The sequence below is a fragment of the Lethenteron reissneri genome, chromosome 7, assembly GCF_015708825.2.
Source record: "Lethenteron reissneri isolate LAM-NWPU_2019-01 chromosome 7, ASM1570882v1, whole genome shotgun sequence".
In the NCBI taxonomy this organism is placed as follows: domain Eukaryota; kingdom Metazoa; phylum Chordata; class Hyperoartia; order Petromyzontiformes; family Petromyzontidae; genus Lethenteron; species Lethenteron reissneri.
The window spans coordinates 678,513-694,899 of NC_083785.1; the positions used below are offsets into that span (position 1 = coordinate 678,513).

At 41.9% G+C, this 16,387-nt stretch overlaps 1 protein-coding gene across 2 annotated transcripts in view; it reads left to right on the plus strand.

The window, feature by feature from the left end:
• Positions 1-14,769, plus strand: part of LOC133355562 (outer dynein arm-docking complex subunit 2-like) — a 45,656-nt gene extending 30,887 nt beyond the window's left edge. For both annotated transcript variants that reach the window (XM_061572912.1, XM_061572904.1), the window contains 7 exons: positions 335-445; positions 2,468-2,622; positions 5,531-5,773; positions 7,900-8,014; positions 9,974-10,162; positions 11,221-11,442; positions 13,572-14,769. In XM_061572912.1, coding sequence (XP_061428896.1) covers positions 335-445; positions 2,468-2,622; positions 5,531-5,773; positions 7,900-8,014; positions 9,974-10,162; positions 11,221-11,442; positions 13,572-13,685 — 1,149 coding nt within the window. In that variant the 3' untranslated portion in view covers positions 13,686-14,769. The remainder of the gene's footprint in view (positions 1-334; positions 446-2,467; positions 2,623-5,530; positions 5,774-7,899; positions 8,015-9,973; positions 10,163-11,220; positions 11,443-13,571) is intronic.
• The last annotated feature ends 1,618 nt before the right edge of the window (positions 14,770-16,387 follow it).

Genomic DNA, 16,387 nt, shown 5'->3' on the forward strand with positions numbered 1-16,387 from the left:
GAATATTATATAATACCAGCCAGGGAATTATACATTTGTAAGCCGAATACTGTTTTAGTCAAACACTGCTGCTATTTGTAGTCTCAAATTCTGAGGCCTGGATCCAGGGCCTTGGAGGTAGCTTTCCCAAACTGAGTTAATTGCAGTGGTTAAATATATGGCCATCGTCATTGTCCATCCTCTTATTGAGAGAGAATATGGAGATGGGAGAGGATCTTGGATTTTTGTTTTTGTTACCTCTACGTAATGTTTATCATGGCTACACATTTACTTAGTACTGCATTTTTACAGTATTTGCGATCATTAAAAACTAAATATATATTTGTTGCTATAGGCAAGCTATCGACTCGCCATCCAGACGGAGAAGATGATTGAGGACTTGGTCAAAAACTTGAACAGTGACAACCAAGAGTTACAAATGCACTGTGCAAGTGCCATATTCAAGGTAATCTGCATTCCCAGACTGAACACATTTCATTCAATGCATGTGAAACACTGGGAGGAATATATATATATAAGTTTTTTTATAGTCAATGTTTTAAGTTCTTTATCATTAAATGACTTCAGAAATTATTTTACTCCTATTGCTATTCCTATAATTGAATAAAAAATACATTTGTTTAATTGAAGAATTAAAACTGGTATTTGTTACTATTATAAAGCTGGATTGTTGTTTGTCATTCCCATGGAGGGGATTAGTCTGCTCATATAATGACCACTGTTAATATCCAACAAAGTGGTACTAATTTTATTGAGCACAGGTGAACGATGCACTCGGTAGAACTCTGAAGTGCACTCCGTTTCAGCAGTTTCCTGATGACGGTCGCTTGTGTTGCGATCGAAACGTCGTGATCTATTATTTTCTACCTACGTGACTTTACCGAAAGAATCAAAGAGTATGGACTTGAAACGTTAAGATACATCTGTCGAGGCTCCTACACACAGTGCCACCCACTGGGGTTATGCTTAAATTTGATGGTAGTGGATCGTTAGTCTAACACAGGTTATGAGGTGAATGTTATGAGGTGAATACCCAATTCGTGTTTGACTTAATCTATATAGTATAAATGTGTATATACAGGGTGTTTCAAAAAGATGGACCCAATTTCAAAGCAGTATATTTCACGATGGCAACATGTTACAATTACACAAAAAGTTACAAACGGTTTAATGAGTTATCAGGTTTTACTAACCATTTTATAAATGCTCTATGTGCCCTCCACCTATTGTACGGACAACATTGAGACGATAGTTGAATTCGTCCCAAATGCCTTTCAAAGTGTCTTCTTCCACTGAAGTCACCGCTGCCGTGATTCCGTTTTTGAGGTCATCCAGATTAGTCGCTAATGGTGGCACAAAAACACGGTCTTTGACGTATCCCCACAAGAAAAAGTCGCAGGGTGTGATGTCTGAGGATCTTGTGGGCCAAGAGTGTAGCGCCAAGCCTGTGTGTCATTTAGAAAACGTCGAACCTGCAGGTGCCAATGTGGCGGTGCTCCATCTTGCTGAAAAATTAAGTCATCGGAATCATCATCAAGTTGTGGAAAGAGCCATTTCTGCAGCATTTCGAGATACACTTGCCCCGTAATAGTGTTTCCCTCGCAAAAGAAAGGGCCATAAACCTATTTTTGAGAAACAGCACAAAACACGTTCACTTTCGGGAATTACGCTCATGCTCTACAGTTTAGTGTGGATTCTCTAATCCCCATATGCGCACATTGTGACGGTTAACTTTACCACTTAGATGAAACGTTGCTTCATCACTAAAAATCAAACGTGGTAAGAAGCTATCGTCCTCTATGTTCTGTAACATCGCATCACAAAATTCTACACGTTTTCCTTTGTCACCTGCATGAAGAGCCTGTATCATTTGCAACTGGTATGGCCTCATGATTAAACGTTGCCTTAACACACGCCAGACAGTCGTATGAGGGATCGCAAGTTCTCGGCTGGCACGACGAGTGGACTTGCACGGGCTACGCAGAAAACTCTCTTGAATTCTTTTCATGTTTTCCTCTGAGGTGCGTGGTCGCCCTGTGCTCTTCCCCTTACATAAACAGCCTGTTTCCTCAAATTGTCGGTACCAACGACGATTGCTCTTTGACATTGGCGGATCAATGCCAAAACGCCGTTGAAACGCACTCTGCACCACAATTACGGATTGAGTCTTGCTGAACTGCAGAACGCAAAACGCCTTGTGTTGTGGGTTCACCATCTTGCGAATGACTGAGGCTAGGGGCTATTTGTGCGCTGGGAGAGGCATCTAGCGGTAATCATTTAAAACTCTATGCACCGCCCTTTCAAGTGGTAAGAGTTTCATTCATGGGTGGTTTGTGGTTGTAGAGATATAGCGATTTCAAATCGGGTACATCTTTTTAAAACACCCTGTATATGACTACTGTAGGCTGTCTGGCCACTGGATGATTTGAGATGGTGAGTATTAAAAAGAAGACTCTTTTCTTGACAGTGTGCAGAAGATAAAGAGACCCGTGACCTTGTGCGGCAATACGGAGGCTTGCACCCGTTGGACATCCTGCTCGGAAAATCTGAGAACAAGGAGCTGTTGGCTGCAGTGACCGGGGCTATCTGGAAGTGCTCCATCAGCCAAGAGAACGTTGCCATGTAAGGAGACAACATGTGTCCTTCACATATCCTTAGCCATACAGCCTTCTGGGGTGCATAATTTAAACAGCATTGATTTCAAGATAAGCATACTCTGGAATGGTTTCGAGTGTCTTAGCAGTTAGCAGAGTCAAGATTGCTTAAATCAATGCTGGTGAACTGCCGATTAGGGAGACAATGCTTATTTACTTTGTTATTTATTTTCTCCACAAAAATTGTGATTAGTATTTTAAGTTTCCACGTAATGTTTTGGCATAGCATACATTTTGAATAACTTTTATGAGTTTTAAATGTAGGTACGTTTGGAAGACTTTTTCAGTTTAATTAAGTACTTAAATATATGATTGATATGTAACCAATGTTTTGATACAAATGTGGCTGATATCATGACATGCATCACTCTCCAGTTTATATCAGCAGAATAAACATGTGCATATATGGTATGGATGAAGTACCTCAATAAGTATGGTTAGAGAGCTGGAAGACCATATATTTTATAGTTGGTGGTCATGTATCGATAATCACATGGAGCGTAGTTTGCATTGCAACGCAGTTATCAATATACGGTTATACCTCAGTTAACGAAGTCTAGGAATGAAGCCCCTTTATAACAAAGTCGCCCCTGGAGGGCTATTTCACCTCCCTATTTTTACGAAAAAATCTACAAAATAAAAAAATATCCTCATATCATGCAAAGCGATTAACAAAAAGAGTAACATTTTAAACAGGTGTCCTGTCGACGTGACCGATCGTGGAGTTTGTTTACTGAATATTATCAGCAGCCAATGAGCGAAGAGCTTCGTGAGTCTCCCTCACTCGGCCCAATCAGCAGCGCGCCTCCCCATTCTTTCCCCTCCTGCCGGCCATTACTTGAGCTCCTCGTGTTGGTAATGTTTGATATTGTTTTTTGCAGTGATGAAGTGCAGTGTAAATCTATCTCTTTGAAAAGGAAAAATGCAGATCATAAGGAGGGTAGAGGCAGGAGAGATGAAAGAGAAGTGGCGCTTTCGTTTGGGTTAGCGCAGTCCACCTTAAATACAATTTGAAGGCCACCAGAGAAAGTACAGGTTTCTATGCAACAATCTAGTGACCTTACTGCTACTAAACTAACACGCACGTGAAACGGTGTTATTGGGGAAATAGACAAACTGTAAAGTGTTTGGGTGAACGAAATCACACAGCACCACATGCTACTCAGTCAGGCGCTGATAATACAGAAGGCACTGAGCCTATTTGATGTTTTGCTATTGTACACTCTTCTCTGAAGTCCTGGAACGTATCCCCATCCTTCCTCTCTTATATCTACCTCTGATAATGAAGTTCCTAACAATAAAGTGATGTCATGGAATGAATCTACTTTGTTAACCGAGATATTACTGTGCAGTATAAATTGTATTTATGAGAAAAAAAATTCCGTTATTAAGGTGATAAAAGAGAAGAACAGTCTTTACCCTTCCTTCCAATAATACATTTGTGAAGATGTTCAAACACTACTTAACCAGAGCTATTCATGCTTTGGTATTTGCATTGTCCTTGTGTTCACCTTTTGGAATTCTTTGCTCTATAGGACTGGTGAGACAAAGCCATGAAGGAGGCTGTCTCTGGTGCATGTTAATCAGTTTCAAGGACAATGCATACGTTATCAAATAACATTTTTCTTTGCACAGTATACCATAAATATGTGTAGGTAATGCAGACTTAATGCCTTGGAATAGGTGTCTATTTGGTGTTTGAACATCTTAACACCTCCTGTATGATTGCTTTCTCTTTGATCAGTATAAATTGTATTGCTCGTCTGAGACAAATGTTGCACACTCGAAATGAAGGACGTGGGCAGGTGCTCCAAATCGAGGGCAAGCACATTTATTTATTGTGGTTAATATTAATCTTGGGAAGAACAGCACCGTCACTCTGTCAAATGCAACAACACGTGTGTTACAACCAGCCTTGCTCCCGAGCCGCCATTAACCATGTGGCTGGTTTACACGAGCGGTTATTCATTAACCCTTTCTCTTAAACCCAATTCTACTACTGATAAACCATCTTTGTCTTTGACAATCACATTTGCACATCACTATTCGACTATTACTTTAATCCTAAGCTGTATGTCTATCTATACTATCCACTTATATCGGTATCTTACACCCATTATATGTACTGTATGTGTACAGTATACGTACTGTATATCACCATTGTACAGCTTACTACTTTACATGTGTTCTATTCTCAATAGCATTGCAAGTAGTCATATTCTGGGTACATGGGCATGGTTATAGACTAAACAGTATTAGATTTAGAGAATTAAAATGACAGTAACTAATTACAGTGCATCATCCCTTTACAATGCACAGTGCTAAAACGCCTCTAATTGCATATATCACAAACAAACACTTCAAAGCCAAGCTTAAAGTCTAGAACAAGTCTAGAAACATTTATATAACGATCAAAAACAACCTTTGGGTCCTTTACCTGTAAAATACAACAACACGTGTGTTACAACCAGCCTTGCTCCCGAGCCGCCATTAACCATGTGACTGGTATATCCGCGCGGTCATTCAATAACCCTGCCAGCCACCTACAGGCCCGACTCAGTCATCACATGCTGCTGTACACACATGCATTGATGCACTGCACAGCACATCAGGACTTTCACAGAACCACACTTTACTCCCTTGCTGCACAAGGACATAATTAAAAGAGTGATCCATTCCTAATGTGCCACACAAAGACCACTTTCTACGTTGGGTTGTTGTCCTGTAATGTGTCGGTGGAAAAAATATTTGACAAACAACTGAATCGGATCCATAGAGTTACACTCATGGTTTTACTGAGGTCGTTGTTGTTACCATTCACTGAATAATAATAATGTTACGAGGGCTTCACGGCTGGTGGCTTTGTGTGCTTGCAGTCTACAGGAGTTGAGGACCATAGAAACTCTGGTGTCCCTGTTAAGCAATCAACCAGAGGAGGTGCTCATAAACGTGGTGGGAGCGCTGGGTGAATGCTGCCAGGAGCCGGCTAATCGTGCCATAATCCGCAAGACAAGCGGCATCCATCCCTTGGTACAGCTGCTCACGGGCACCAACCAACCGCTCCTCATCAACGTCACCCGAGCAGTGGGTGCCTGCGCCATGGATCCTGAAAACATGGGGTGTGTATGATGGATTACTGCATGTGCAGTCACACCCACCCACGCACCCACGCACAAACAACGATGAGAGACCAAAACAAACGCACCAAAAATGTTATGCCTTAATTGTACTGTGGTTGGTTGGCCTTTATGCAGTAGTAAATTGTGCTGTGAACAAGGGCCATTGCCTGAAATGTTACCTATGATATATTGTCTCGTTTTATGGTGACAGTGTTATTGACAAAGGTGTTGAGTTTTTTTATCTGAAAATTCTAATACGAATTTGTTTCATACCGTTATTTTCAATTGGCAATAAAATTACAAAATATAATTTTTAAACCAAAATATATCTTTTAATAATTACAATGGTATGAATCACACATTAACAAATATAGCTCAGACTATGTTTTTTATTGAGTGAATCATACAATGTATATTCTAAGGGAGCTCAGGCTTTCTGCTTGACAGGCCTCCCAGAGAGGCCATTAGGCAACCTCTATTCGGGCAGTGCTCGACCTATGAACACAAATTGTTCCTGAGATTCGTTCGTGAGTTGACCGTATCATAAGTCAGAATACAATAATGTACTGTATTTTAAATGCCCATGGATCCGTGTCATGAAATGTGATATGGTTCAACAAAAAATGGAAGCATTGTTAAACTCATAAATCAGAAATATTGTACATTTTCATTTAATGCTGTAATGCATACTGTATCATAAATACAACTAAATTAAGTAACATAAATAGTAAATAAAACATAAAATAAAGGAACATAAATAGAAAAAATAATTTTATTTTCACTTGACTTTCGTCCTGATGCTGGCTTTCTTGTCAGAAGGGGTGTGATAAGTCACCGCAATTGCATGCACACACACACACATGGGATACGCGTGCAGGCACACACGCAGACACACACCAACAACAACTATCCTCCGTATAGCCTTAACAGACTGTTGGGGCAAGTGCTGTTTGTGAGCAGTGCCTATGAAGGCCAGCACGGCACACGAGGGGGTGAGTGGGTAGCCCTATGCCCGGCAACTTTTGTTTCTGCAGTGGTGATGTTTACACACTGCACCAGGTACACATTTGAGGTTGAGTCTAGCAAGGAGAAGCCCAGGACCAGTTCAGATAACGTCACTGGTGTTGGCCGTGACCAGGAATTGAACTTGGGTACCCAGGTTCGGAGTGCAGCGCACTAACCAAGCTCACTCCCCACACTAGGCCGACTCATTAGATCTCGTGGAGGATCACTCCGCTGAACAAAATAGTTCCGCGGTTTAGTTTTCAAGTGCGTGTTCACGTTTTAAGTAATTGTTAAAAAACATAATTCATGGAAGCTGGTGTGTAAGTGGGCGTATTCGTAAGTTGGTTGTTTGTAATTTGAGGACTGCCTGTAATGAGGACTAATTTAATCTTCTTAAGAGCTCATTACGCATGTAAAAATGCCTAAATAGCATGAAACAAATTGTTCATATTACTTTACATACAACAATACGCAAACACAGATCGGTATAGCCACGATTGTACAGAGCGTCACCTATGCATGCTCATATAGAGTCTACATTATTTTACTTTTAAAGCCTTACCTACTCTTGCATTTATCAAAGACATATTTCTGCATGTAGACATCTTGTCTTATATTTATTTAGCGCCTTATATCCAAGGGGCTTTATAAGGGTTATAAATGGTACAATGAGGTTAACAGACGGTGGTATGGTGGCATATGAGAGGAGGAGGGGAAAGAGGGAAGGGGGATAGGGATAGGTAAGGGGAGAGAGGTTAGTGGGAACGGGAATTACAGGGGTACCTAGGGATGGAGGGAAGAATGGGCCAGGAAGAAGAGGTGGGTCTTGAGGGATGAGTGGAAACGAGACAGGGAGGGTGCTTGGCTCCATGTGGAGGAGAAGTTTGTTCCAGTGCAAGGGGGCAAGTAGGGAAAAGGAGCGGAAACAGGATTGTGCACAAGGAAAGATGGGAACTGTGAGGAGTAGGAGGGATTGAGAGCGGAGCGGGCTGGAGGAGACTTAGTATGAGACAAGAGAAGCAAGGTACAGTACTTCTGTACATGTAATAATGTAACCTCTGCCGTTGTAAAGTTGGCTTTGCATGTTTTATAATGTTCTGTATTGATCGTGCTTTGTCTAGTATTATCGATCATCTGGATGGAGTTCGCCTGCTCTGGTCCCTCCTTAAGAACTCCAACTCACAAGTGCAAGCCAGTGCAGCTTGGGCTATTTGCCCTTGCATTGAAAATGTCAAGGTAAAACTACAACGTGACTTTTCATCATGTGGATATTTATAGCAGCCAAATACTCCAAACACATGTTTCTAAATGTGGAGGGAAAAACCGGAGGACCCAGACAAAAATCCACATGACCACGAGGAGAACATGCAAACTCCAAATATGGTGGCGAGACTCATATGTAAATTATTAGTGTACAGTTATACATAAGCTGCATACATTACAAAGTATAATTTTCAAACCATAAATATCTATCTGTTGACATAGGGAACTGGTTACCTATCTCTTAGCATTGACCCATAGACTAGGTCGACTCAGCCTCAAATGAATACCTAGTGCAGTGTATAAGCATCTCTACTTGGGAACAAAAGGCGCATGGGGCTGGCGATCCACTCTCTTATGCACTATGCCGGCCTCCATAGGTACTCGCTAATAGCACTTGCCCCAACAGTCTGTTAAGGCTATACGGGGGATCTTTGTGTGCTAGATAGACCAGTGAATATTTGGTCATGCCTGGGTTATGATTATTATGCCTCTGCATCACAGTGCTCTAGGATTGACATGAGATTGTTTGCTGTCCATGTTGTAAATATTGGCTCTGCTCATTTTTGTCTCATGCAGTGGTGCAATGATTTGTTCTGGAATTGAGCACAATATATTTTGGACAAAGTTCAAACACTCCAGCATGCTACATTTAGCCCAATTCATAAATATGGCCCCCTGTCTCGATAGGCTTGTCTGGTAATATAAATTCTACTAAGTAGCTGATGATGCGTAAAGAGCTGGTACTCACTCATACAAGCCCTGCTGTATGGACAGTACTGAGTGTTTACACAAGGCTACATTCCGGTCCGTTACAGGTGTAGTGAGTCACTTCTGAGACACTATTTTAGGAGGCAACACCGTTTATTCTACACTATATACACACTGTTCACACACGGGATAACTAATTACGGGTCAGAGCAGCCAACATGCTGTCTGACCCACGATGCCGGAGACGAAGACGTAGCACCTCGGGTTCCATTCCACCTGTAGACAGCCCTGATTTAACCTCGGGGCTTGTCTTTTATGCCTCTGAGCGTGGCCTGGCTCCGCCCTTGGCCACGCCCCCTTCTAGAACCTTCCAGGAGGTCCTGGGCCGACCTCCACGTGCCACCTGCCCGGCTCCGCCCTTAACCACGCCCCCTCCTGGAACCCTCCAGAAGGTCCTGGGCCATGTTCCTTGTGTCCCCTTGGTCACCTTTGTCCTACATCCTGCACCCCGGCCCATCACGTGCTTTGCCAGCCGGCCGTGGTGACGTGTCCCCACATGCCCCTCTCCGCCAGCAGCCAGTGCCACGCCCCCTAGTGACCCACTACATGGCATTACCTGCTGTGCTGGCGGGATAGCTGCTATACCATGCTCTGTCTGTAGGCCTCATATTCTCCTCTCTGCCAGCAGCCAGCACCACGCACCCTAGTGTCCCACTCCGTGGTATTACATGCTGTGCTGGCTGCTACACCCATATTTCTTTATTCTACTGTACCCAGCGCGACGCGCCGTAGTGATCCATTCTATGTCACTACACAGGTAACTCCCACCAGAGGCCAGAATCACATTGTGTTCTTTAACAGGGACCAAAGCCTAAAACGTTACCCAGTTATATGTTTCCAGTTACCTATTAGTTTGAATGATAGTGGTGGTGAATATTTGATTATTTTCATACTTTAATAACTTGAGTTTGTTGCTGATTTGTTCCTCTACCGCTTTTGTCTTAGTAGTTGTTCTTACACTTGTACTTTGGTCATAAAACGTGCATGTAAGCATACATTTTCTCTATAAAGTGGCATGAAACTAATTATTTTGAATATGTAACAGTATGTTTCATATACAGTATCTAAGTATAAATCCTATCAATGCAGGTAGCTTATTGTTAGAATACTGCTGGTATTATTTAAAAAAAAACACTGATATTGTTTTCATTGCATGTTGTCTAGGATGCTGGAGAAATGGTGCGATCGTTTGTGGGTGGACTGGAGCTAATCGTGAACCTGCTCAAGTCTGATGACAACGAGGTTCTGGCCAGTGTGTGTGCAGCTATATCCAAAATTGCCAAGGATGAAGAAAACTTGGCAGTGATAACGGACCATGGGGTGGTGCCCCTTCTTGCCAATTTGACGAGCACGGTAGGGATTTCCCACAATGATTACACTTTGTTTATATTTTAACGTTCATCTTTTTTGTTACAAGAATAATAATAGAGACAAGCAGTAGGTAACTTTATTGTTCATGATAAAGTGTGATGTGCAGGGCGGTGATGTGGCCCAGCGGTAGCAAATGTTCCGCTTGGCACAGGTTTGTGATACGAAGAGCAAGCAAACACAAAGGAAAACACATTTTTGAAATATATGTAATAGCGAGAAAATCAGATGCATGAAGTTCACATCCAGTGGCCACCCTGGTTATTACTGAGGATGTGTGAATCGTAATGATATGCGCCGTCTGCTGCTTAGTGGATGTTAAAGATCCTTCGTCGTCATTCACGAGAACTCCATTGTCTGCCGGGGTCATGGCCCATATAAGCCACATTCTAAAATTATTTGCCAATTACTCAGTTGGGATTGCACATAGCAAACATCACCTCCTACTGGCAGAATAATGCCTACTCGCAGACTGAAGGCTGAATAACCTTATGCTACCTCTTGGAACGACCTTTACAATGTTTGGGACGAGATGTGATGTACATAGCTTATCGCATGCAATGCACTCTGAGAGACCTGTGGTGTAAAGCAGGGTGTTCTATCAAAAACAAAGCATCATTATTATTTATGTCAGGTACAAAACACTGTCATGTAATGGATATGTCCTCTCACCCTGCAGCTGGAAAGAGTCCTTCATATAGATATCATAATAGAACAAAATGCATATCTTTAATAAGGATATTTATATTTTTTTGTAAGTGTTCTGGCATAAGTAAATTTTATTTGAAACCAGGTGAGGGCTGGATGGTATGATGCAGTATGCAAAATGATACAGTAACGTTGTAGCGTACCCTCATCTCAGCTCTTCGTCCGTCCATGGGATGACTGCAGGCTGATTTTGTGGTGCAAATGTGATTCAGTAAACATTCCTCACTCCTTGCGTTTTTGCTTCACGAGGCACTCTTCAGGAACGCGCCTACCGCGTTAAAAAATGACATGAAACTGTATATTCCATTTCAAACTTCTGACCTCTCATGCCACAGACGGACGACAAACTGCGTAAGAACCTGGCGGAAGCGATCGCTTGCTGCTGCACGTGGGGGAGCAACCGAGTGGCATTTGGGGGTGCCCAGGCGGTGGCTCCGCTTGTGCGCTACCTCAAGTCCAAGGATGTGTTAGTTCACCGCGCCACAGCGCAGGCTCTCTACCAGCTGTCCCTGGCTCCTGAGAACTGCATCACCATGCACAGCAATGGAGTGGTCAAGGTAGGCCAGCCAGCTCTTTACATTTCATTCCATTCACGCAGATTGTATTGGATGTGAGGTTTCTTTTTGCCAGGAAAAATTGCTGTTGTATGTATGTTGAACTTTTTTCGCACCGTACATAGCCAACCGTGCTGTTAATAAGTATAACCCGTAAAAACAAAGTTTTTCACTCTAAATCCTTTATATGCGTGGCGGCTAGAGTCCTCTCGTCCTCTGGCTTGAGATGGCTGCCACCTATGGGTCAGATGATTGTCTGCCAATATTAAGCAATTGGTAATTAAATATTTAATTTGTTTTCCCTAAACAGTGTAAAATTTTGGAAATTTCTTTTCACGAACATTAATTGTCTCGCACAACGAGTCTGTGTGCAGAATGTCAGCTCGATTGGATCACGGGAAGTGGGTTAAAAAACGACCGAAAGATTTGCACGGTCGTAAGCAAGCACGCAAGCACGCAAGCAAGCAAGCGAACTTAATATAAAGGATTTAAAAATAGGTGACGTCCTTGTGCAATTGCACTTTAGAAGAAAAAATTACAAGATGATTTTGTTGAACCAGGTGAGAATTCAAGAGCCCAGGATTAATCAAATTTGCAAGTGACCTAGGTCATCAAAAAGAGCAATGACATAAACACAAGTACAACAATAAAGCAAATAGAAATCGGTGCAAAAACAAGGAAGAATAAATTAAGAGTCGTGATCCATACATAGGGTTTTTTTGTCCTTTGAGGATGAAAAGGCAAGTGAATTGTATCGATGAATGAAGCTTCAACATAGGCACATTTTGACAAATGGCTGTAACAGCTACGCTAACACAACGTGCTTTGCATTCACACATGAATGTGACCACTAAAGCTGCATCAATCCATTAAAACAGATTCCTATACTCACATTACATGCATCGAAAAGTATACCAGAAGAATCGATTCCAGTTGTATTCCTATACATTGGGTGTAATTGTTTTTGGTAATGGACTTATATACTTTTTTTGTGACTTACCTTTTCTATAATCTGCACTCCGATCGGTTTTGCATTCTAGATTTGAAGCTTTCGTGACTGCAAGGATTCATATTCTTAGGTTTTTTCGGTAAAGTCACGTAGGTAAAAAATAAATTAATAAAAGTAAAATAAAAATAAAATAAAAATCACGACGTTTCGGAAGCAACACAAGCCTCCGTCTTCAGGTGGAACAGTCACAGCACGATAGCTGTATCAAGTGATACAGTGATCCACCTGAAGACGGAGGCTTGTGTTGCTTCCGAAACGTCGTGATTTTTATTTTATTTTTATTTTACTTTTATTAATTTGCATTTTTTTACCTACGTGACTTTACCGGTTTTGCATTGTTTGTTGTTGTAACTTTCTAAACCGCCCCGACTGGACATCTGTGAAAATGAGCTTCATAGCTCATCGGATTCCTCCTGCAGTATAATATTCCGATTCTGATTACAGATTCCGAGAATGTATTTGGGTGATGAGTGTTGAAATGTTGCAAAGTCAAAGTTACTTCCTGCTCATTGAGGCATTGGTCCTCATCTCCTGTTTACAGCCCTGAGCCAGTGGTGGAAATTCCACATTCCTTTGGCGGAAAGGAGGGGGAATGTTTACCCTGCTAACTTCCACGAATGCTTCTTCCGACTTGAATTGAGCCAATGGCATTTTTTGTTTGAAAGAACAATGTTAATGCTACATTTATGTGTATGAAGTGTCCTGGTAGTGTAGCGGTTAGCGCGCTGGCCTACGAATCCAGCGACCCGATTTCGATTCCCGCTCACAGCCAACACCAGTGATGATTATCCAAACTGGTGCTAGGCCTCGCCTAGGTCGACTCAGCCTCAAATGAGTACTTGATGCAATGTGTAAACTTTGCCACTGGGGAGAAAAAAGTGGCGGGGGGTGGTGCTGGCCTCTCAGTTTGCATCAAGCATCCCCGGCCTTCATAGCCGCTCGCTAAACAGCACTTGCACTAAGTCTGCTAAAGTTTAACATGTAGGTTTTTGCGACTAATATCATCCATAATACAGGTTTTTTTGGGTTAGATCGCGTAAATATATTAAAGTCTATACGGGTGATCTTTGTCTTGTTATTGTGTCCTTGACTGCTATTTTTCTGTTTCTGATTTGCTTCAAAGCCACTGGTGGCCATGGTGGGCTCCACCGACACATTTCTGCAGGTGGCGGCCGCAGGCTGCATAAGCAACATCCGCCAGCTGGCTCTGGCCAATGAAAAGGTGCGGTACGGCTGACGTAGCCCTGACATAGCCCCACATTTTGATGTACATGAAGACTCATCCAATATCAGTTGCTCGTGATGTTGCTTTGTCAGGAGTAACACATTTGAAGACACATCGTGAGTAATAGGATATTTTTGGAGTCACCAAGATCGTCAATTTTTTCATGTACTATGTATGGGTTTAATTATCACATTACTTATTTCACACTTAATTACAGCCTGATATTTTTGTTGTCATTCACGAGTCTTGCGGAGATTTGTTATCTAGTACTTTGTGGACACGTTGCACTATTCATGTGAAACCCTTATTCTCTACTTATATTGATAGTAAAGTGCTTATCACGAAATTTCATAGTACATTACTCTCGATTATCCACACTAATGATGGAGAGGATGGCCATTGATAATTCAAAATCGCGGATAATCCAAAAATATACATTTTCCGCATGCTCAGAGATAACACTCCTGTTCCCACGCACAAGACTCTGCCCACTAAGTGGATAGGAGCAGAGCCACGCGAATCAACATCAATCAAACTCTGCCCACTGTTGTAAAGATATGCAACTACTGTACTGTAGAGTTGATCGCGTGGATTTAGGAATAAATGGAGCACACATTTGCTCGGTTTAAGCACGTAACTTGTAATAAACATTTCAAAGATAACTCTTTTTAGATTCATAATTAACGTTTTTGGGTTAGATCGCGTTTTATATAAATGTGTCGTAACCCTCCACCACCCGACACGGCCAATCAGCAAAAAAGTGTCACGTTGACAAAAGACAAATAATTCACTACTTTAGCCCACCGGTGTGTTGAAGAGTGAAACCACAACATTTACAATTTTATTATGAATAATATTGGTCACGAAAGCCTACGTGTTAAACACTTTTTAGATTATTAATTTGGGCTTAAGGGAAAAAAACACGATTTATGAATAAATCTCGGGTGCATGGTAAATCTACAAATCTGATAAACCATACGTGGATAATCGAGAGTCTACTGTATTTGCATAGCTAATATGGTGTATCATTTGTTGGGGGATATTCAAGATATTGCTGTTGAAGGAATAAGTTTGTGTTTTTTTAATGTGAAATAAAAGTTAATTGCAAACCAATTCTAAAGATGCCTGGTTCCTTTGTTGTGTGTATAAACTATGTCATATGTGCAGTTATTTTGGCCGTCATTCCACCACTTTCCAGTAAAAAATACGGCCATTTTGCATACAAATTGTCACACTCGGCGTTAAATTCATGTTGGGCCGAATTCCGCACAGAAATGCACCCATTGCACACAGGAAGAATTGTCCGTAGTGGGCAGGGTGAGAGCAGAGCCAATGATGGATGATAAGATTCCTGCCAATTGCAAAATATTTACGCCCTCCCGTGGAATCGTGTTGATTGCGTTTGGGCGCGTGACTCGTGTGGGCCATGGTGAGGGCAGGGCTGCCCCACATGGAAGCCTGCTTCCGTCCCAATCCAATCCGTGTGCGTGCGCTCATCGCCACTATCTCACAAAATTGCTTACGGAAAATTGTTACGATATATAGAGCGGGCTTTTGTTTCCCTACATGAGGTGGGTGGTTGGATGGCAACAATGCAAACGAGCACTAACAACAATACGATGACGCAGATGAAGACAAGGATGAGAGTTACGATGTTTTATGATGTTGGACATCATGTGTTGAGCATGATAATGATGCTGACGTTGATAATGAAGTTGCTGCTGCTTCTTCTGATATACCTTTTGCTGTTGATGAATTATGTCAGTGATGATGGAGGTGTTCCCAGGAAAACTTCACCGAGTCCGGTTATGCGTGCCACTGCTGCCTTTTTTCTGCTGCTACACAAGCCTCTCAGTTTAATCTGTGAGCATTTAATAAATACTCACTGGTAACATTGACCATCCTGGCACATTCCCACTACTGACGCGTGTTTTGCCTCTGGGCGACGGAGACCGGGAGGAAGGCGACTTGAGTAACAACTGGTGTTGAGGTCACACACGTAATCGCACCTGAATAAAGTTTAAATCACTTTTAATCAAGGCTTTTGCTTCATTGATATCTAACCCCCTGCTCCATTTCACGATATGTCACATGTACTCTGGTTTACTGGCAAGCAGTACTTGAAAAAGGGTTGAAATGGTTAAACTTTGGCAGAATTCAACAGGTGCAAAGTTGAACGATGCTTTGATGGTCACATATCCTATAGCAAAGCCCTTATTTCCTCCACTGTTCAATCAAATTATTCAAGACTTCCCTTCTGGACCTGTCCAAAGGTTCAAACATATTATCCAACACATCAATAACCATTTTGGGCACTTCCATATCTCCCCCCACCCCAATCCACGCTTGCTTGTTGGGCGTCCACCTCCCGTTTAATATTGGACTCACAAAGCCCTATTTGGAGAATAAATACAGCACCCTCGGACTGTTTTATTTGAGGCAATGGGCAATTAGGCCACTGTACGTGAGCTGTATCGTTCAGTTTCGTTCCGACAAACGGGGCACTACTTTTTCTTTTGCTCAATATGTTCAACGTTAATGAAAGGTATCCAAGCAAAAAGTTCTCCACGCATTAACCTGCAGTTAATGAGAAAAGTGTAATTTATTGGCGCACTATATTGACTGCGTATTGAGACATATAAAACTGTTGAGCTAGATTTTCAACCAATCAGCATCGAAAATGTAAGTAGGTCTGAGCCAAAATCAAGCCAATA